The sequence below is a fragment of the Coenobita brevimanus genome, chromosome 101 (assembly GCF_032717465.1).
Source record: "Coenobita brevimanus isolate Jiangsu-jjx chromosome 101, ASM3271746v2, whole genome shotgun sequence".
Taxonomy (NCBI): Eukaryota; Metazoa; Arthropoda; class Malacostraca; order Decapoda; family Coenobitidae; genus Coenobita; species Coenobita brevimanus.
Window position 1 is genome coordinate 50,191,016 of NC_137054.1, and position 23,988 is coordinate 50,215,003.

General features: G+C 43.0%; 1 protein-coding gene across 1 annotated transcript in view; it reads right to left on the reverse strand.

Moving 5' to 3' along the window:
- LOC145415093 (G protein-coupled receptor kinase 2-like) overlaps positions 1 to 23,988 on the reverse strand; it is an 831,927-nt gene that overhangs the window by 713,441 nt on the left and 94,498 nt on the right. The window contains exon 2 of the mRNA XM_080284507.1: positions 13,570 to 13,665. Coding sequence (XP_080140633.1) covers positions 13,570 to 13,665 — 96 coding nt within the window. The remainder of the gene's footprint in view (positions 1 to 13,569; positions 13,666 to 23,988) is intronic.

Consider the following 23,988-nt stretch of genomic DNA (forward strand, 5'->3'; position numbering starts at 1 on the left):
GGGTCTTGATATAAATCGTTGGATTTCCTACATTATATTCGGTCATCAGTGTTTTATAATATTTGCCTTTTTCAAGTCTATTGCATAAGTCCAGCTTCTGTTTCAAGGTAGGAACGACACGCTTACGTTTAGGTTGCTCTTAAGGCATTTTGGAATGTTGAAGTTACCGTCCATCTGAGCAACACAACAGTAAGAGAGCTTGTTTACTGTCTGGTGGTAAAAAGCAGACTGGTGATTTGTGGAAATTGTGGAGGGTGTGGAGGATGACTGAATTCAAGTAGGGGAAAGAGGGAGGAGGAGGAGGGCTGGTTAAGAGGATTTACTAGGGATTTACATTAGCCAGAAATGCCTTCCCCTTGCTTAATCCGACTTCACCCAGCCTCGCGTGACATGATAAAACGGCGGTTTGGCGGTCCATTCAAAATGGCGCACAGTTATAACTTACTGACATTTTTACCAGCCCTTGAATTTTCCTGTTTTTCTGAGTATTCCGTTTGTCTGGATACCGGATAGCAGGGATTGTACTGTATATCAGCAACCCTAGGAAAAGTCACCCTAAATACCTACCATATACCTATACATATATTGGTACTACTGAAATTATAATAAATGGTGCTGTACTATGAATGATAACTAACCTTTTAGGATAGTGTTGGTGGGCTTGCTGGGAATGAAAGATGGTGTCCAAGGCTGTAGGTAGTCCTACTGGGTCCCCGGAGGATGGCTGCTGGCATCACCAGTGGGTAATGGCTGCTGCTCCTCCTCAACCTCCCTCATAAATCCTGCAAAATCACACTCAGAATCACTATCCTCATCCACATCCATGGAAGGTCCTGCTTCTGCCTGTCCTAGCACTCCGTAAGCCGGCACTGCTGGCAGGATCTTGTCTTGGTCTTTTATTATGGTCCTCACGCTGACTTCATTCACGTCGTAGGCCTTGACGACGTCCACTTTCCTCTCCCTATTCTTCTTCCTCTCGATGATTTCTAGCTTGGTGGCCTGAAGGAGGTGCCGCCGCTTCTTGGGGTTCTCAGAAGGCTTCCTAGGCATCGTGAGCAGGATAAAATGCTGTAGCAAGGGCAGAAAATGCAGCGAGACAAATGCACCTTCCAATGCGAATTATGCGACTGAGTGGCACTGCGGCGGGAGAATTTTAAATTAAACATCACGTGAGAGCAGAAGCATTTTTGATTGGGCGACATCACGATCACGTCACGATAGCAGGTGGGGGAGGCAACTTGATCAGAAGTTTTGATTGGCTGTCAGTATCACAGGAACGTCCAGTATGACCGAGTTGGACCAGAGGTGATTGTGCTAGAGGCGAACTCTGCGGATTTCACCCACTTCTCGGAGCTCCATGCATGTTATGCTAATGCACCCATGTTACAGTAATTAAATTGTATTAGATTGTACTAATTTTTTGCTCTCTGTGCTGGACGTGAATCGTGCTGGACAAACGCGTGTTGGACGCGAGGGTACTGTATATATATATATATATACATATATATATATATATATATATATATATATATATATATACACACACACATATATATAGTAATCCCTCCAATATCCAATGTAATAGAGCCATAGGCATGTCCGGATAGTGGTCCTGTCCGGATATTGGGCCCCAGCCTTCTGGACTTGTACTTATGGACCCTAACTCAGAAAAACACCTATACAACTCCCTCTGGACATGCATAGCACCTATTTAAGACCCAAATCACACCAATACGGGACATAAAAGACTGAAATAAATGCAAAACAAGCATAAAATAAGGTTTTTGAGGTAGGTTCATACAATATTAAACATTCTGGGTACTTACAAGTCCCTGGCTCCTGGACTGGTAGTTATGGACCCTAACCTAGCCTAACTCAGAAAAACACCTCCCTACTGCACATGCATAGCACCTACGACACAACATATTCACACCAATAAGGGACATAAAAGAGTGAAATGAGGTGTTTGAGGTAAGTATAGTATGGAAAATACAGCAGAGTACAGTATGAAACATTCTGCCTACTTACAGCAAGTCCATGGCCATCTTGATGAATAACCGCCTCCTCTCAGACTCTGACAGTAAGAAGGATTTCCTGATGCACTTGCAGTACACTGTTCATGAAGTCTTGCACTGAACTTAGTCATTCCCACTCAGAAGTCCATTCTCTTCACACTGCGCACTCTTTGTCCGACTTATGATCCATTGTAACTTAATAAGTGTTGCACTCTGCACTTTAAGTCTTTCCACTCATAAAACCAATTTCAAAACAAATCACACATGCATTTACGTTAAATTTAGTTCAAAAATTTTGTCTTTTCACCCAAATTTCTACTTTCTTTACAATACTGTATGCACTGTTTTTCTTTCACAGCACAACACTAAATTCCCGTGTGGTCTAGTGGAGAAGTTCTTGCCGTTTAATCACTGTCAGAGTCTGAGAGCATCGCTGGCAGGTGACCTAGGGGTGCGTCACTGGGTCAATACCACTCTCTTCCTCTTCTCAGGCGGCAGGGCCATCATCATCACACACATGAAGGAGAGGCACGAGTGCAGCAGGAGTGCCTGCAGCAGGTAAGGCACCACCACAAAAGCGAGCACGTGGGCAGCCATGACGACGAGCGTTCACTCGCGACAAGAGACAGGCGAAAAGTGGGGAGGATGCAGGGGTGCTCTAGCGGACGTCGGAGGAATGATGCAACACAACAAAGCTGCCCCGCGCGCCAAGTTCAAATTACGGGCGGGAAAAAAAAATCCCCCCCCCCCCCCGAATTTTTTGCGGTTTTCAGACCATTTTGGGAATATTGGATCCCTGGATGATTATGTCCGGTTAGTGGGGATGTCCGGATAGTGGGTGTCTGGATATTGGAGGGATTACTTACATATATATATATATATATATATATATATATATATATATATTTTTATATTTATATAAAGCCAATATTAAACACTGCAGGCATGAAAGGCAAAAGAACCTAAAATGTGGCTGACTACTATAAAACCTGGAATGCACTATGAGAAAATGACTACCTGTGGCAACATAGTAACCAGCTAGACAAGAATCACTCTTAGGCAGGGATTCTGGCCACAGAATGTAAGTAATGTACAGTACAATCCACCATTAATAATAATTATTACAACTAGATTAGTGAGACAGTGGTAGGTGGAGGTGCTCACCATCTACTCACTCGATGTAGTGCCGCTCTCGGGTGACTTCCCTTTCCTCTCTTCCTTCCTTCTTTCCTTCCGTCCTCTTCTGTCTTTTTTCCTTCACTCTTTCCTCTTCATTACCTATGGGTGACTCTACACTCCCTCTTGTGTGTTTGTTTCATTCTTTCCACTTCCTTCTGCCTATGGATGACTCTACACTGCGTGACAAGACAAATGTTTCCTGTACACCAGGAAACCACTTACACTCAATCCTCGTAAATCGCGTGTTTACAAATCACGGATTTGTAAATCACAGCTAAGTGGCTGTCAGACTGCCGGCACCCTTAAATTGCTGTTAAGTCACGAAAATCACGGATCTAGGCACCAAAGTGGGCCTTTTCCGAGGAGAATCGTAAACTGCGGCATTCGATTTGAAAACTGCGACCCAACAACCAATCACCACCTGTCCCTGGTGGCAAGTGTGCTTACTAATGCCGCAGAGTTAATGAGAAACATCAGTAACTCATCCCCCACTATTTTGCACGGGTAAGGGCAGAAGCTGAGCCTGAACCACAGCCTGGCCCTTCACACACTGAGGATGTGGATGACATAGCATCTGTCATCTCTGAGGCAGACTTTGAGGGCTACCTGAGGAAGGCAGAGGAGCTGGAGAAGAACACCATGAGGGAGCACCCCCACCTCATGCTGAGAGGTTGTAAGTTCTTCCCAACACCACCCCACTTCATTCACTTAAGCAATATCGTCATAGGATTAAGGTGAGATCCCTTAACATTGCTTATTTCTATTAAATACATGCACTGAATATTCCTAAATTTGTATTTTTGTGTTTGATGGTGCCTAGATAGGTGTAGGTAGGTTGCTGTGGGGGGTGGTTGGCCAAAGTCCACCCCCAAATTCATTTTTCACATGTTATTATTTATAAACCGCGGAATTTGTAAATTGCGGCAGTGGTCCAGACCCAAATTGCCGCGATTTATGAGGACTGAGTGTACTACGTTGGGTGGTAACATACACAGTGAGTCCTTGATAAACGAAAGGGATAGGGACCAAAAAAACCTTTTGTAATTCGAAATTTCATATATCGGAACAATTTTTCCCACTGAAATATACATAGAAATGAGGGGCTGCATCCCAGGACCCCCTCAGACCCCCACCTAAACTTTACCCCTCCTATTTTGAAATAAGTAATACCTGTAGATGTAGAGAATGAGGAGGCCATTACCTTATACATCTCCTTTTTCTTGGTCACAGTCCCAACGGTGGAAGCTGCAAGGCCTAAAGCATGCCAAATCTCCGAGACTCCCTGCTTCTCCTCGTGGCGTCCCAATTTCCCCTCCAGAGTTAGAGTAAGGTGCTGCTGCTTCTTTGCAGCAGGCTCCCCCGATGCTGGAGATGATGCAAGGCGCTTGGGAGGCATGTCTAAACAGTATGGCACGGTGTAGAGCTGCAAAAATATCCTCACGTACAGTGAAGCTGCGAGGAGGGTCGTGGACTCGGTTCCAGGACAATTCGCCGTGAAGTCAATTCGCCATCAAATCATGGACAATTCCTCATCAGGACAATTCGCACCCAGGACAATTCTCCGTCATTCTATAAATATTCATTGCCAGACGCCATGTATCCCAAACGGGGTGGCCAACGGCTTAGAGTTAATTGTTTTACATGGAGGGGCACTAATCCTCCACCAACCCCACTTGACACGTAGGGAGAACGTTATGCCAACAGCATCTGGTGTTCCCAGGCGGTCACCCATCCAAGTACTAACCAGACCCAAATTCTATAAATATACTTAATATTAACTGATTAATACTATAATAACTAATTTCATGGGGAACTCTCAAGGCCTATGTTCATTCAACAGCATAGGCTTTGGATATTATTTATAATTTGCACCTGTAGTCAATAATTAACTAGCTTCTGCCCTGCTGCAGTTGACTTTGAATTATAATCTGGCGTCTCCCATAGCTGTCTTCAGTAAGTTTTATTGTAATTTTTGGATGCAGTAGATTGAGACTGATTGATCAGCTGAGTATGTAGTTGTAATATGATGATTATTTGTATAATTTTTGAGTATGTCAATCGTTCACTTGAGATTATTAGGCATTTATATAAATGCCAATGTCTCATATGCAGCCTTATGTTAAATGATGAAGTGAAACATCGTACGTCACCTGATTCAAGTTTCAATATACTGTATTTGTATTTTTTCCGTTAATACCAACTATTTGATGCCATATTTTACATTTTTTATAAAAAGAATAAACCACCATCACCTTTATACCTCACATAACTTGAAAACTAATATACTTGCTAAATAAACTGATATGTAAATAAATGATGGGGAATTGTCCTGACAGCGAATTGTCTTGTTACTGTTGTGATGGCGAACTGACCTGACGGCGAATAGTCTCGAAACCATGAACTCAGCTGAGAAGCACACGAAAAATTGTTTACCAGAGAGAGGATACTTCGTTTCTTTGCCGCAAGCTTGCGCCCATTTTGAATTTTTCGTATTTCCTTTTGAATAGAGGCAGATACTTTTGTACTGTGGAATCTGTCCTACATTCATCGCTTTCGTAACATCGAAAATTCGTACTTTGGGTTTTCGTTTATCAAGGAATAACTGTAACCAAATCATGGGGCCTGGTAGTTTAGTGGGTAATTAAGGCGCTGCAATTGGATTGAGCCTTTGCAGGTTTATATCCATGGAATACTTGGGGATTACTGCTCACGTAATGCCACTCAGGGATGAGTGAGACTGGTCACTCTTATCTTAAACGTCACGACCAAATGGCCTAGCCACAGGCTCCTACGCTCCTCGTGGGGCAACACAGGATTAGATGATGATGATGATGATAAGATTAGTAAGAGTGAGGATGAGGAATTTGGAAGGAATTTGAGTGTAAAGTGGAGGGAATGGAAGAAAATGTTCTGGAAAGAGGTAAAGAGAGTTAGACAGAGTGATAAAGAAGTACAGTGGGGAGTGAAAGATAAAAATGGTATTATTGCTAGTGGACAAGGGAGGAAAAGTGAGCAGATGAAGAAAACACTTTAAAAAATTGTTGAACATAGAGAAGTAAAGAGAGTATAAGTGGCTGGGGAATGGCTGGGAGAAGGAGGGAGGTGAGAAGAGAGGAAGAAATCAGTAGGATGGACGTAGTGGAAGTAACCAAGAAAGTCAAAATGGGGAAAGCCCCAGGAATTGATGGAGTGTGTGGTGAAATGCTGAAGCATGGGGGGAGAGATAGTAGTGGAATGGATATGGAAGATGTGCAGATTGGCCTGGGAAGGAGGTAGAGTCCTCGAGGACTAGAAGTCAGGTATAATTATTTCCCTGTACAATGGAAATGGAGAAAAAGAAGTGTGTGGTAATCACTGGGGCACATGTCTACTTAGTGTATGAGGAAAAGTATATGGTAGATACTTACTGACAGAATTAGGGAAAAAACAAAGGAATTAGTTGCAGAAGAACAGGGAGGTTTTAGGAAGGGAAATGGATGCACAGATCAGATATTCATTCTTAGGTTTTTAGTGGAAAAGTTTCTAGAGAAAGGAAAGAAACTGTTTGCAGCCTTCATGGATCTGGAGAAAGCACATGACAGGGTGGACAGACAGGGAATGTGGATAGTATTAAGAATATATGGAGTAAAGGGATGTTGTTGAATGCTGTGAAGAGTATGTATGAGGAGGCTGAGGTTGCAGTGCATGTGGATAGTGAGCTGAGAAAATTTTTCTATTTGAATGTTGGATTGAAACAGAGATGTGTCACATCCCTATGGTAGTTGAATCTGTACATGGATGGGGTTATAAAAGAGGTACACGGTAGGGCAGGGGATGTTGAAGCGACCCTCAAGAAAGAGGGCAGTGTTTAGAAACTCCCTATCCTGTTGTTTGCAGATGATATTGAACTGTTAATGAAAATGAAGGGGAACTGCAAGGCTTGGTGAATGGGTCTGGGAGAGTGTGTAAGAAATGGACTCTAAAGGTGAATGTAGGGAAGAGTAAAGTTATTGTCTTTGAGAGAAATGATGCCCCTGAATGTACAGTGACGCTGGACGAGGAAGAAATGGAAAATGTGAGTAAGTTTAAGTAGTTGGGCAGTGTGACAAGCAAGGACAGAAGTTCAGAAGGTGAAGGGCTTGAAGGGTACAACAAAAGAAAGGTTGCTGGTTCTTTGAATACAGTGATAAGGAACAAGGAAGTGAGCATGGAAGTAAAAAAGTCACTGCATGACAGTGCTGTGATACCAAACCTTAACATTTGGGAGTGAAGCTCAGACCTTGTTGGAAGGACAGTCGTCAAGCGCGAGAACAGTGGAAATGAGTTAACTGAGAGGAGCATGTTAAGTTACATGCAGAGGCAGACTGACAAATAAGGAAGTGAAGGAGCGTTGCGGTGTGGACGTGGATGTGATAGGAAGCAATGGGAGAAATACAGCGAGGTGGTTTGGCCACGTGGAGAGGATGGAGAGCGACAGACTATTCAGGAGAGTGTATGCAAATTAGGTGGAGGGGGGGGGGGAGAAAGGGGGAGGCTGAGGATGAGATGGAGGAATGGAGTGGTGAGGTATATGAGAGAGGGGTGAGTGAGATGGAGCAGGGCAACATGGAGGCGATTTATTTGCAGCAACCCCTTACGGGATTGAGAAGTCTGGCAATAGATGCTTTGCAATATGGCAGGTGTCAGTGTGTCAATGGAGTTAAGAGAGAAAGGATACTACAGTACCTACATACTCCCCTCCTATCATAAGAGGCAACCAAATGTAAGGGGTTGTGGGACCATACAATCAATTAATCTCTCTCTCTCTCACACATCTTTTTCAATCAAGAAAAAATCCTTAAACTCATTTACCGAAGGACACAGTACTGAACAACACGCCATGGTTTCCTTTTCAGTTTTCCATTTCCTGCTTTCTCAACAGTTCTTAATATTTTGAGCTTTCATGAAATTAGTTAAAGTACTGTACATGGAAGTAGCAAGAAAAACTATAAAAAGCCATTAACTTCCAAAAGAGGTTAATTAAGACTGTTTATAACCACTTCTCAAAGAGAAGACTAAATGAATCTGCCTGGAGATAACAATATAACAAACTTCTGCATACAGTAGATCCTCCCTATAACAGACTAAATGAAGGGAAGCCTGTTATACCCAATGGTCCCCATTTGGGGTGGGATCTCAAGCACATGTCCGAAAATAAATGAGTACAATAAAATATTCTAGTACCAAAAATTATAACAACACCCAATTTACAAGAACAATTTGTCCCTGTGCAATTTAGTTCACATCCTTGATGAAGTAAAAAAAAAAAAAAAAAAAAAAAAAAAAAAAAGGATAGGAAACACATGTACTGCAACCTCCAGCACCCCATTTAATGGTCATTGTCCATTACAGCCAATGTAAGTCTGGTGGCTCTGAAGTGTCCTTCAAATCCGATATCCAGTCTATGAAGGTACGTTAAATTGAGGGTCTACTGTATAGTACAGTAAACTCAATTACCTGGCATAATTCAGACTGTAGCACCAGTTGAGCAGAGCAGTACTCCCAGGGTCGATGGAAAGCTGATGACAGGGAGAGTTGGAGCTCCCGTTTCATCAGCCCTCGGGACTAGCTCCTGACCATCCCCCTTTCCTGAACTTTTTCAGTAACAATGAGTAGGCCAGCATGCTCTCCAATACAAGTTCCACTTACTGTCACCACCAAACTACATGCATATTATACACTTCACTTCCTATTTAAAATTAACCAAAAACAATGGCATCTAATAACCAAGCCTTGGACTCTTTGGGGGGGGGGGGACATAAATGTCCCCACCATCTACCCCTCTCCCGGTGACAGTCCAGCGAGATGCCTGGAACCACTGTCTGACTCACTTGCCCATTTCTGCAACATCTGCCACCTTTCCTCAAACTTTCTCGCTGTTGAGCACCACCTCTCCTCCTCTAAACCTCACCTTCTCTTCCTGACTGAGACTCAGATGTCTGAGACGACTGATAGCAATCCCTTCTCTGTATCCTCCTACTTTCTCTATACTCGTTTCCAAGCCAGAGGTGGCTGTTGTGTATACCTACACAACAACATATTTTGCTCTCGTGTTCCTGAACTTCAATCTTCTGAATTCCCTATTCACTGGCTGCGGTTTTCCCGTCATTCTCTGACTAATTATATCTATGCTATTTACTTATCCCCTAATTCTACTGACTGAAAAATTCTTTGATTATCTTACTTCTAAGCTGGAACACATCCTATCCATTTCTCCTACCTCTGAAACCTCCACTCTAGGAGATTTCAATGTTCACCACCATCTTCGGCTCTCCTCTCCTTTCACTGATCCACCTGGTGAACAAGCCTACATCTTTTCTGTCCTTAATGACCTAGAGCAACTTGTACAGCACCCTACCCGTATCCCTGACCGCCTTGGTGAGAGGCGTTTTCCTTACTACTAATCCTTCTGCTTATGCTGTTAATCTTTCCTCTCCATTGGGCTCCTCCAATCATGACCTTATCACCTTAACCTGTCCTATGGTTCCAGTAAGACCTGTGGACCCTCCCAATAAACGTCGGTTGTGGCATTTTGGAACTGCTGATTGGGAGGCCCTCAGGCAGTACTTCTTTGATTTTCTCTGGAATGATTATTGTTTCCATGGCCGGAAGCCATCTGAGTGTGCCTTAGGCATCACAGAGGTGATTCTCCCGGGCATGGAAGCACACATTCCCTTCTCATATCCTTTGATTTATGCAAAAAAAAAAATAAAAAAATGGTTTAATCACACATGTTAATGCTATCCACAACAAGGAGAAGGCCTACAAAAGGTACAACAGCCAACCCACTCCTGAATTTCATCTCTTATGTTTCTGCCCGGATTGTGCTAAGTCTGTTCTTCGCTCCACTAAAAATTAACTTCATTTCTTCTACATGCTCTGAACTCTCCCACTCAAATTCTTCCCACTCTTTCTGGTACCTTGCCGAAAACCTTTCTAACAAATTTACCTCATCATCCTTCCCTCCTCTTTTTCATTCTAATGGTTCTATAGCTATTTCTTTACTGATAAAGCAGAACTCTTCACTCAGTCTTTCTCCTCCAATTCCACCTTAGATGATTCTGGTGCTGTTCCTCCATCACTTAACCCCTCTGACTTCCTCATGGCTGACAATTTCTTCAACTGATGTGTTTTCTGCCATCAATGGCCTCAATACTAACAAGGCATATGTGCCTCATGGGGTCCCTCCCGTTGTCCTTAAGAACTGTGCTTCTGTGCTTACATTCCCAGCCCTTTAACTATCGCCTAATTGTTTTAACATCCTGTATTTCAAAACTTTTCGAGTCTATTCTTAACAGAAAAATTTTAAAGCACTATCACAACCCTCTTTCTAATCGTCAGTATGGGTTCTGTCAGGGACACTAAGATCTTCTCAACTACCTTTCAGACTCCTGGTCATCCTCCTTTCAGAACTTTGGTGAAAGCTTTGCCATTGCACTTGACATCTCAAAGGCTTCCGACCAAGTCTGGCACAAATCTTTAATTTCCAAACTGCCCTATTACGGTTCCTATCCTTCTATCTGTGCCTTCATCTCTAGCTTCCTTTCTGGTTATTCTAAAAATGCTGTTCTAGATGGCCACCGTTCTTTGCTAGATCTATCAACAGTGGTGTTCCTCAGGGCTCTGTCCTATCACCTAGTCTCTTCCTTTTATTCATCAATGACCTTCTAATCTGTACATGTAACCCTATCCACTCATATGCTGATGACTCCACCCTTCACTTTTCCATTCGTTTCCTGTAGCATCCACTTCGGCAGTTACTTCAACAAACATTCAACATAAACATGCACAATAACACAACAAGATGGCTGGCAAACTACTTGGCAGGCAGATCTGCACATGTGATATTTGCTGGTCAGTCATCGAGCATCAGAAACTTCACACGAGGTGTCCCTCGAGGATCTGTTTTTTCCCTTTTACATGCACGACATACCCACACCCCACACATCACAGATACACATAGCTTCTCATGAAGATGACATAACACTTACATATACACAACAAAATGCAAACACAGCCACACACATCCTCCAACCTTACCTCACCATACTATACAAATGGTTCACCACAAATAGTCTCAATATAGCCCCAGCCAAATCTACAGTGACCCTTCCCACAAAATGGTCAGCAGAACATGGTCACATTCCACTTCTCACCATAAACAACACTCCCCTACCATACACACACTCACACACACAAAGTCCTTGGTGTAACATGCTATACATCAGTGTCATTTAAACAAAACATCAAACATTAAAAATAAATTAACACCAAGACTCAACACCCTGAGGTCACTTGCCCATACAACACTCGGACACAAAAAAGAAACCACCACCTCAGTATACAAACAATATATACATTCAGTGATGAATTATGCAAGCCCTGCTTGGGATTCTAACCTCACTAAAACACACTACAACACCCCACAGACCATACAGAACAAGGCCCTAAAAATATTCACAAATATTCACAGGCTGCACAGCTTCAACACCTACAGACCACCTACATCAAGAAACCAAATTCCTCAAAGTTACAGATCATCTAGACATGAGTGGCACACAAATTCTTGTCGCAAACTCCATAAACACACACCATCCACTACACTACATGGCAGCACATCCACACACACCAAGGAACATCAAAACAACAAATAGCACATGATATCATACACAAATACTGTCATCTCTTCCTCTTTGCCCATCTCAAACCAACTTCCAGATGCATAACCTCGTTCAAATCACTCGTCGCTCTATTCAGTCACTCAAAGACAAAACACAGCATGCACGGCCTCCTGATATCTACTCTTCTGAATCCTACCTCCCTCATATGGACCGGGTCCACCTGGCCAGGCAGAGATGTGGACATCACCCAGCCCTCTTGAGTTATCAAAAGAGGCTGGATGACTCAATCGCTGATGCCTGTCCAGGATGCAACACAGCACCCCATTCTATTAAGCACATCATGGAAGACTGCACTCCACACAATCCCCCACACCAACAACACAATATACACTCCTTGAGATCTCTGTGAGAAAGCACAGTCTCGGCAGTGGCCTTCCTCAGGGACTTAGGGCTTTTCAGCCAGACTGCCTAGGGAACAACTACTACTACTACAACACACAAGGGATGAGGCTATGGCACACCTAATGTCAGACTTGGTTCAGACTGCATTGCACACAATCACCTGCACCAACAACACAACATACACTCCTTGAGATCTCTGTGGGAAGGCACAGTCTCAGCAGTGGCCTTCCTTAGGGACCTGGAGCTGTTCAGCCAGACTGCCTAGGGAACAACTACTACTACTACTACTACTACAACACACAAGGGATGAGGCTATGGCACACCTAATGTCTGACTTGGTTCATATCACTGACTGAGGTAAAAATAATCTTGTTGTTTTTAATGCATCAAAACTAAGTTCTTACATTTATCAACCAGACAACATCTTCCACAGAAGTACCCTCTAATTTTTAATGATATCCATCTTAATCCTGCAGTACCTTTAAATATGCCTGGCGTTTCATTCTCTCAGGATTTATCTCGGAAAGAACATATTCCCTCTCCTGTAAAAATCTGCTTCCAAGAGATTAGATGTGCTAAGCCAACTATGTGCCTTCTTTACCCCTGCACAGTTGCTGACATTATACACAGGTTTTATTCGCCCCTGTGTAGAGTACAATTCTCAGGTGTGGGAAGGCTCCCCACATACAGCTCTTCTGAACAGGGTGGAGTCAAAGGCCTTTCACCTCATCAACTCTCCTCTTCTTACTGGCTCCCTTCAACCTCTGTCTCTTCGCCACACTGTTGCATCTTCATCTCTTTTCTATCGCTACTTCAATGGTCACTGCTCCTCTGAACTGTCTGTTTGCATCCCTCCACCTCTACGGCAGGCACGTAGCTTGCACCTGCCTAGCAAGAAACTCTCATCCCTTTTCTATCCAACTCTCTGGTGCAAGAGTTAACCATTACTCCCAGTTCTTCATGTATGCAACAGGTTAACTCTGTTACTGTCTCCCTCTGTCTGTACAGTATTTCCTACTTCCTATGCTCTCTAGTCTTTCAAACGCAGTGTGTCCAGGCATCTCAAAAGGGATCTTGAATTAGGTTCTCTTTTGTATTGTTTTTCCTACTTCCTATGCTCTCTAGTCTTTCAAACGCAATGTGTCCAGGTATCTCGAAATGAAGGGATCTTGAATTAGGTTCTCTTTTGTATTGTTTTTCTTTTATTGGAAGGAATGGTTTGTGGGCTCCTGGCCTTTAATTCTCTCTTCCTTAAAAAAAAAAAAAATAAAAAAAATAAATAAAAAAAAAGTACTCATATCAATTTATAAAAATAAACAATAAATATTACTTACCTATTTTGCTTTTTGAATCTAGACATTGTGATATATGTGGAAACTGTAGTAATCTTCTCCATTTTTTGCTTTTGCCTTTATTGCTGTCTGAACCTCCTGAAACAAGAAAGCATTTCATTATGAAACATGAAATACGCATGTGAAAAAAAGGAATATACCCAACCACTAATCCTAAATGTGTTGCCATATCACTGCCATGTAGGTGCTGAAGAAAGATGCCTACATGCAATGGCACTGATATAACCAGGCAGCTTTACTGGTCAGCAATACAGGTATATCTCGATATACGATACCCCTAGATGTGATACCCCAGCTTAGCGATGGGAGTAGAAATACTACCCTACCCTGCCTAACGATGGCCAAACCCCAGTTTAATGATGGATTTTTATATTCTTTTACCGATTTTGATGATATTTTGGACTAAAATTGTGTGTTTACGTTGATTTATAAACTGTTTTTAGACTTAGATTAATGTGTTTTAGCCATAGGTGGGGTGAACATTGTTATTTTCGGATACAATTTACTAAGCTTCATTTTTTTCCAGACTTATATGATATTTAGATTATTTTTGTTGGTTTTAGAGTTATTTACAGGTGTTAGGCTTAGGTTAGCTTCTTTTACAGCTGTTAGGCCATTTAGATTGGCTTTAAACTTGTTTATGGACTCATTTGAGTGGGTCTAGGACTTGGCTGGGGTGGAGGGGAACCCAATGGTCAAAAACGTATCCCTATACTGTACTTTACATATTAAGTCTACCCCAATATTTGATACCCCACCTAATGATGGGTTTTTACTTAACCAATTGCATTGTTAAACCGGGGTATAACTGTACAAATGTCTCTGAAAGCCCTTCTTATTCCCCCCAAACAGAATTGTGGACAACAGAAAGACAGCAGCTTCAGCTTGCATTCCACCAGGTTCATGTAAAGATGAGTCTGGGACCACAAGCATAGCAACAACTGCCATGGAAAAATATTTTATCATACAGGATTTATCTTCATAGCAGAGTACAGTGCTATGCCTCATACCAATTAATCTGGCCAGGCATGTATGGCAACACTGTTTCTGCCGAGATTCTGATTGGCTGGAGGTGTTTGTTCGATTTCGTTGTTGCTTAAACCAATACTCTCTTTATTATCAGATGTGATACTGAGTTTGTCGACAGTACAATCGTAAAAAGCAATATGAAATCCGATATATACTTAACGACAATGAAATTTTCGTACGAAGATAAAGATATGAGTCAACAAAGTATTTTAACAGTCCACGTCAAGGTCAGCATTCGAACAATTCCTTTAAATCTCCGACACTTCGTAATATAAAAGAAAATTAAGGAAACCTGCTTAATCTAAACGAAGGTATAACACACATTTAAATTTTACGATCAGTCCGTACTGTGATAATAGAGGAGATATAATGAAATAGTTTTCCTTTAGCCTACTTTGATTTTCGCAATTTTTTCAAACCTCCCTCCCAGTGAACTCGTCTTTCCATTAGAATTTTTAATTATTCAGAGTTGTGGCACGATTTAAGGGTGCGGACTGATCATAGAATTTAACTGTGTGTTATACCAATGTTTAGATTCAGAAGGTTTCCTTAATACTCTGTTATATTACGAAGTGTCAGAGATTTAAAGGAATTGTTTGAATGCTGACCTTGACTTGGACTGTTATAATACTTTGTTGACTCATATCTCTATCTTCCTACGAAAATTTCATTGTTGTTAAGTATATATCGGATTTCGTATTGCTATTTACGATTGTACTGTTGACAAACTCAGTATCACATCTGATAATAAAGAGAGTATTGGTTTAAGCAACAACGAAATCGAACAAACACCTCCAGCCAATCAGAATCTCGGTAGGAACAATGTTGTCATACATGCCTGGCCAGATTAATTGGTATGAGGTATAGCTGTGACCCCTGGCTCATCTGGATATGAACTCAGTTGGCCACAGGAAACCAACGATGCATTTTCAAGTCTGTGCATCCAGGCAAGTCTTCTGTCTGGGTGCATCAGCATCACCACAGGAATGCATTCCTTTCTAGCACTATATGGGCAACAAGAACCACTGTGTACCAAAAACGTGAATTAGTGTAAAAGCAAAACACAAATAAACAATTTCCCAGTATATTTCACTTTAATGATCTTCAAGGTGGTGGCTCAATCGGTAGAGAGGTGGCCTGCAGTCCTAACGGACCCGGGTTCAAATCCACGCTGGGGCACGGAGCAATTTAAGGATTTGAATTTCATTAAACCAGGCTTTACTGATATACCAGAAGACCCGCCGACATGTGGTAAAAATACCCCCGCTAATACCAATACACCAGTCCTGTATGAGACAGCCCTAGCATGTACAGGTCTCCCTCGTCTTACGCTGTATCGCTTTATGATATTTCACATTTACGATCGTTCTTTTTTAGTACCAAGTGTTCATTTTACGATTGAGCTCCCTTGCATTTACGATTGGGCATGTGGAAATCCCATGCTCACAGGCAGATCAGCTAAGAGTTGTGAGGAGGCTGGCAAAGCAAACAACAATTTCCAGCTACTTCAAACCCACTGCTAGTCCATTGACCTCTGCTACCACTGAGTCATCCAGCCCTGCCACCCAAACTTCCACTACCTCTCATTCTCCTGAGTCATCCACCCCTGCCATCCAAACCTCCACCACCCCTGCTTCCTCCCTCTCCACCTCTTGTGTTGACGAGTGATGGGCTTTGGCCCAGGATGTCTCCTAGCCTCGAAGGAGACATTATGGCATTATGTCCTCCAGCCTCGGGAAGGACCGACTAAGGATGGATGGAGCTACAGTACAGTAGGAGGGTACATAACAGTACAGTACAATACAGTACAGCTGTATTTCATGTTGTTTTTGTTATTTCATGTGTTTATGTTTGCAAATGTACATACATATGTGATTCAGATGCACTACAATACATAAACATCATTATTATTGCATATCAGATCACTTGTATGGGTCTTGGGTTCCTTATACACGAGTCCAGGAACGAATCCCTATTTTTCCCATTAAACCTTAATTTCTATCTATCTATCTATCTATAGCCCGACACCCTAATCCCGCAAAGGGTGGCCACAGACAAAACGCCTCCAAGTTGCTCTGAAACCCACCATTTGACTACCCTCCCCCCAACTCACCCACCCCACCCTCATATACCTCTCAACTCCATCCCTCCACCTCATCCTCGGTCTACCTCTCCCTCTCCCTCCCTCCAACTCACCTACATACACCCTCTTAGTCAGTCTTTCATTCTCCATTCTCTTCACATGTCCAAACCACCTCAGTGTATTTCTCCTAATCTTCCCAACCACATCCACATCCACCCCACAGCGTCCCTTCACTTCTTCATTCGTCAACTTGTCCCTCCACGTCACTCAACATGCTCCTCTCAAGTAACTCATTTCCACTGCTCTCACTCTTGACTTGTTCCCCTCTTGCAAGGTCCACGCCTCGCTTCCATACATCAGGGTAGGGATCACAATACTATCATGCAGTGACTTCTTAACTTCCATACTCACCTCCCTATTTCTCATCACTGCTTTCAGTGTACCAACAACCTTCCTTCCCTGCTGTACCCTTTCACGCACTTCATCCCCCAAAGTTCCATCCTTACTCATCACACTACCCAAGTACTTGAATGCACTCTATCTATCTATCTATCTATCTATAGCCCGACGCCCTAATCCCGCAAAGGGTGGCCGCAGACAAAACGCCTCCAAGTCACTCTGTCATCCACCATTTGACTCCCCTCCCCCCAACTCACCCCCCCCTCCCTCATATACCTCTCAACTCCATCCCTCCACCTCATCCTCGGTCTACCCCTCCCTCTCCCTCCCTCCACCTCACCTACATACACCCTCTTAGTCAGTCTTTCATTCTCCATTCTCTCCACATGTCCAAACCACCTCAGTGTATTTCTCCTAATCTTTTCAACCACATCCACATCTACCCCACAAAGTTCCTTCACTTCTTCATTCGTCAACCTGTCCCTCCACGTCACTCCACATGCTCCTCTCAAGTAACTCATTTCCACTGCTCTCACTCTTGACTTGTTCCCCTCTTGCAAGGTCCACGCCTCGCTTCCATACGTCAGGGTAGGGATCACAATACCATAATGCAGTGACTTCTTAACTTCCATACTCACCTCCCTATTTCTCATCACTGCTTTCAGTGTGCCAACAACCTTCCTTCCCTGCTGTACCCTTTCACGTACTTCATCCCCCAAAGTTCCATCCTTATTCATCACACTACCCAAGTGCTTGAATGCACTCACATTCTCCATATCCTCACCATCCAACCTCACTGCACACTCTGTGACTTCATTCCTCTCAAACACCATAACTTTACTTTCGTTTGCATTAACTTTCAGCTTCCTCCTCCTACACACTGTCCCAAATTCATTCACCAAACCTTGCAACTCCCATTCATCTTCACTCAACAATACTGTATCATCAGCAAACAGCAACACCGGAAGCTTCCAAATCTCACCCTCATTCATTAGGGCCACCCCCACATCCACTGCCCTACCTTGTACCTCCTTTACGACCCCATCCATATATATATTAAACAGCCATGGAGACATTACACACCCCTGTTTCAGTCCCACATTGAGATCAAAGAACTCACTCAGCTCACCATCCACTCGCACCGTAGCCCTAGCTCGCTCGTACATACTCTTCACAGCACTCAACAATTTCCCCTCCACTCCATATATTCTTAATACCTTCCACATACCTTTCCTATCTATTCTGTCATAAGCTTTCTCCAAGTCCATGAAGGCAGCGTACACTTTCCTTCCCTTCTCTAGATACTTCTCCACTAAACATCTTAGAACAAATATCTGATCTACACACCCTTTTCCCTTCCTAAATCCCCCTTGTTCTTTTCCAACTAGCTCCTCTGTCATATGCCTAACCCTATCAATGAGTATTCTACCATATATTTTACCAGTCACACTAAGAAGGCAAATACCCCTATGGTTACCACATACTTCTCTCTCCCCTTTTCCTTTGTACAGAGGAACAATTATACCTGATTTCCAGTCCTCTGGAACCCTTCCCTCTTCCCAAGCCAATCTACACAACTTCCATATCCACTCCACAACAATCTCACTCCCATACCTAAGCATTTCACCACACACTCCATCAATTCCTGGGGCCTTTCCCAGCTTAATCTTCTTCATCGCTTCCACTACTTCCGACCTACTGATCTCTTCCTCCCTCCTCTCATCTCTTCTTCTCCCAGCCATTCCCCAACCACTTATACTCACACTGCTCTCACTCTCTACATTCAACAAATCCTCAAAGTGCTCCTTCCATCACTGCACTCACATTCTCCATATCCTCACCATCCAACCTCACTGCACACTCTGTGACTTCATTCCTCTCAAACACCATAACTTTACTTTTGTTTACATTAACTTTCAGATTCCTCCTCCTACACACTGTCCCAAATTCATTCACCAAACCTTGCAACTCCCATTCATCTTCACTCAATAATACTGTATCATCAGCAAACAGCAACACCAGAAACTTCCAAACCTCACCCTCATTCATTAAAGCCACCCCCACATCCACTGCCCTACCCTGCACCTCCTTTACAACCCCATCCATGTATATATTAAACAGCCATGGAGACATCACACAACCCGGTTTCAGTCCCCCACTGAGATAAAAAAACTTACTCAGCTCACCATCCACTCGTACCGTAGCCCAAGCTCCCTCGTACATACTCTTCACAGCACTCAACAATTTCCCCTCCACTCCATATATCCTTAATACCTTCCACATACCTTGCCTATCTATTCTGTCATAAGCTTTCTCCAAGTCCATGAAGGCAGCATACACTTTCTTTCCCTTCTCTAGATACTTCTCCACTAAACATCTTAGAACAAATATCTGATCTGCACACCCTTTTCCCTTCCTAAATCCCCCTTGTTCTTCTCCAACTAGCTCCTCTGTCATATACCTAACCCTATCAATGAGTATTCTACCATATATTTTACCAGTCACACTAAGATGGCAAATACCCCTATGGTTACCACATACTTCTCTCTCCCCTTTTCCTTTGTATAAAGGTACAATTATACCTGATTTCCAGTCCTCTGGAACCCTTCCCTCTTCCCAAGCCAATCTACACAACATCCATATCCTCTCCACAACAATCTCACCCCCATACCTAAGCATTTCACCATACACTCCATCAATTCCTGGGGCCTTTCCCAACTTAATCTTCTTCATCGCTTCCACTACTTCCGCCCTACTGATCTCTTCCTCCCTCCTCTTATCTCTTCTTCTCCCAGCCATTCCCCAACCACTTATACTCGCACTGCTCTCACTCTCTACATTCAACAAATCCTCAAAGTGCTCCTTCCATCTCCTCAATTTCTCTCTCTTCTCCACCAACAATCTATTATTCCTATCTTTCACTCCCCTACTATTTCCCCTTTCACACTGCCTTACTTTCTTTACCTCCTTCCAAAACAATTTCTTACTCTCCCTCCATTTCACACTCAGTTTCCTCCCAAACTCTTCATCCACTTTCTTCTTACTCTCTTTCACCAGTCTCTTAACCTCCCTTCTCCTGCTCACATATACCTCTCTCTTCTCTCTCTCATCTTCTCCCCTACCTCTACTCGCAAACCATTCACTATATGCCTTCTTTTGTTCCGCCGCTCGTTTCACTTCATCATTCCACCATGCTGTCCCTTGCACACCCTTGCATCTCCTCCTCACTCCACAAACCTTAACTTCGCTTTACGATATTTCGGTTTACGATTGCCTTTCTAGGAACACATACCAATCGTAAAATGAGGGAGACCTGTATTCAATATGGACAGTGGGTGTTAGCACCGAAGTGGTGACATGTAGAGGTGTATGGTATGTAGGAGGACTGCTGGGCCTTGATAGCAGGCTGTGAAGCCTATGCCCAGAGTCGGAAAAAAAAAAAAAAAAAAAATAAAAAAAAACGCAATTGGTCAGTTCTTGGTTAAATGATCATCTTGGTATATGTTATGATTAGCACAGTTGCCATAATGTTCTACAGTTGCCATAATATTCTCCAAGCAGTGCACATCCTGATCGTCAACAGTTAATCATGGCCACTTCATTTACCAAACTGCCTCCCCCCCCCCCCCCACATGTTCACTCTCGTGTTTCAGTCATTTGTATGCATTCTGTTCATTCACAATCTCTCTTCCCAGCAGTCCTTGAGGTTTCTCTGCATTGGTGAGTTCACCTACTGCATTGAATAATTATGTCTGATATACTCTTGGGAAGGTATACTGATTATGGATATAAACAAACGAGGGAAGAAAACTGCTGTGATTAGTTATAGGCTATCAGAACGAGGTTTGTTCGGATGTGTGCGACCTTATGCTCTAAAATAATACATAGCTATCCTGTTGAGCCAGGATGCTAATCTCCCTTAAAAGAGGCCCCTTCTGAACTGACAATGTAGCCCAGTGTTCTTTCCACTCCCTGAAGCATTTTTCAAAGTCGGTTTTTGGCATCTCCTGCAGGTGTTTCATTACGTTCGTCATGATCTCTTCTCTCGTCTCAAAGTGGGAACCCTTAAGCGGAGTTTTGAGCTTGGGGAATAATGAAAAATTGCACGGAGCCATGTCTGGTGAGTAGGGAGCCCGTTAGACCTGTGAGATGTTGTGCTTGATGAAAAATTTTTGAATCAGTTGCGAAGAAGGGGAAGGAACATTGTCATGGTGCAGCTTCCGACTTGCTGCTTTCCAAAGGTCTGGTCTTTTCTGCCTAACTGCATCACAAGGATGACAGATAACATCAAGGAAGTAATGTCTGCTGACAGTCTGACTTTCTGGTGCATATTCATGATTCTCACCATGGTAGTCGAAAAAAACAGCAACATGCGCGTGCATGTCACTTTGCTGAGGACCTCTCATGCTTTTTTTGGCCAATGTGACCCTGCAAGCTTCCACTGGGATGACTGTGCTTTGGTTTCTGGGTCATACCCGTACACCCAAGTCTCATCTCCAGTGATAACAGTCTTCAGAAAGTCTGGATCATGATTTGCACATTCCAACATGTCTTAAGCAACATTCATCCAAGAGAAATCAACAAATGCAATGAAGCACCTGCAGGAGATACCGAAAACCGGCTTTGAGATATGTTTCAGACAGTGAAAAGAATGCTGGACTACATGTGTCAAGTCAGATGGGGCCTACTTTGAGGGGGTATTAGTGTCCTAGCTCAACAGGTTAGCTATTTATTTTTATAGAGCCTAAGGTTGGATACTTTCTGAATAGACCTCGTATTCAGGTGGACCTTAATATCATTAGTTTGACATAATTAGAGCAAAAGTAAACATCCTGCTACATATAACCCTCCTCCCCAACTCGTAAACAAGATCTTTTCTTGTTTTCTTGGTACTATCACTGAAGGTGAAGTACTTGCTGAGTGCTTATGCATCATTAACCCCTTCACTCATGTCAGAAATCCTATCAAAAAGAAGAGAGAGAGAGAGAAAAAAAAAGTAGGTTGGGACACCCACCATTCATTCACTTATGTACTGCCTTCAGGTGACTCTACCACAAGCTTCAAGCCAATGAGCTTCCTGTAGCTACACCAAAAAAGCATTTACTATACCAGATGCTAAACATATAATTAAACATTGCTGTATTATGGTGCTGTAACTCAATGGGGGCCACCATGCTTCATACCCAAGGGATACCTGAAATTTACTGTTCAAATATTGCAACCAAAGGTTAGTGAAGCTGGTCATTCACCCCTTAAATGTCGGGTGTGGCAGCTCGGCTCTGAACCCCACACTCTTCATGGGGTAGAAAAGGAATGAATGATGAATGGATGGATGAGGTGCCAAACATAAGAGTCACGTCATAGTCAATCATTATCTACTTTGCAGAATCACCATAACTAGCCCACTTTCTACCATCAGACTGTTTTATGCATAGATACTGTTTACTGGGACTCAAGCCGAACTTACTGATCTCCCACTTTATTCAGTACTAGATGCAACATGCACACCAAAACCATTTACTTCTGTACATGGATGTACTGATAGAGAGAGAGAGAATGATGCACTTAGTACCAGTAAACCTGCAGGACACCAAATTCATGATTTTACCATATTTTTGATGATGCCTGCTGGTTTCTTTGATCTGCCAGCTGTAAGTACACATCAAAATAACACTGTTTATTGTAACAAGTGTCTGCATTCACTCATCCTTTTTACCCTCCCTACAAGCGGCCAAGGGCAGCAAGACAATGCTTAAAAATGATGAACTACTGCATGGAAATGTCCCTCAGTGACTTTGGTTCATTGTGCATGAGGAGGGAAATAGGAGACGTTATAAAAGAAAGTAAATTAAACCCCTAAAATCCTGAGCCAAAATCACAGATGAAATACAGAAACCAGATACCGAACTTGAATGCAATGACAGTGACAAAATGCCATTTCCTAACACCAATATTCTAAAGGAATTAATTATGAGAAGCATTTACAAGGTGAATGAATTTGGGACAGTGTGTAGGAGGAGGAAGCTGAAAGTTAATGCAAACAAAAGTAAAGTTATGGTGTTTGAGAGGAATGAAGTCACAGAGTGTGCAGTGAGGTTGGATGGTGAGGATATGGAGAATGTGAGTGCATTCAAGTACTTGGGTAGTGTGATGAGTAAGGATGGAACTTTGGGGGATGAAGTACGTGAAAGGGTACAGCAGGGAAGGAAGGTTGTTGGCACACTGAAAGCAGTGATGAGAAATAGGGAGGTGAGTATGGAAGTTAAGAAGTCACTGCATGATGGTATTGTGATCCCTACCCTGACGTATGGAAGCGAGGCGTGGACCTTGCAAGAGGGGAACAAGTCAAGAGTGAGAGCAGTGGAAATGAGTTACTTGAGAGGAGCATGTGGAGTGACGTGGAGGGACAGGTTGACGAATGAAGAAGTGAAGGAACTTTGTGGGGTAGATGTGGATGTGGTTGAAAAGATTAGGAGAAATACACTGAGGTGGTTTGGACATGTGGAGAGGATGGAGAATGAAAGACTGACTAAAAGGGTGTATGTAGGTGAGGTGGAGGGAGGGAGAGGGAGGGGTAGACCGAGGATGAGGTGGAGGGATGGAGTTGAGAGGTATATGAGGGAGGGGGGGGTGAGCTGGGGGGAGGGGAGTCAAATGGTGGGTGACAGAGTGACTTGGAGGCGTATTGTCTGTGGCCACCCTTTGCGGGATTAGGGCATCGGGCTATAGATAGATAGATAGATAGATTTACAAGAAAAAGTAATAATTTTATAAGGCAAATATACAAGACAGTTCAGAAACTGCAAAATCCATGAAAGTACGTGGCCACAGCTTAAACTGCTAGCTTCAGTATCCATGAGTGTCTGAATTCATTCCTTCACAGCCACTGG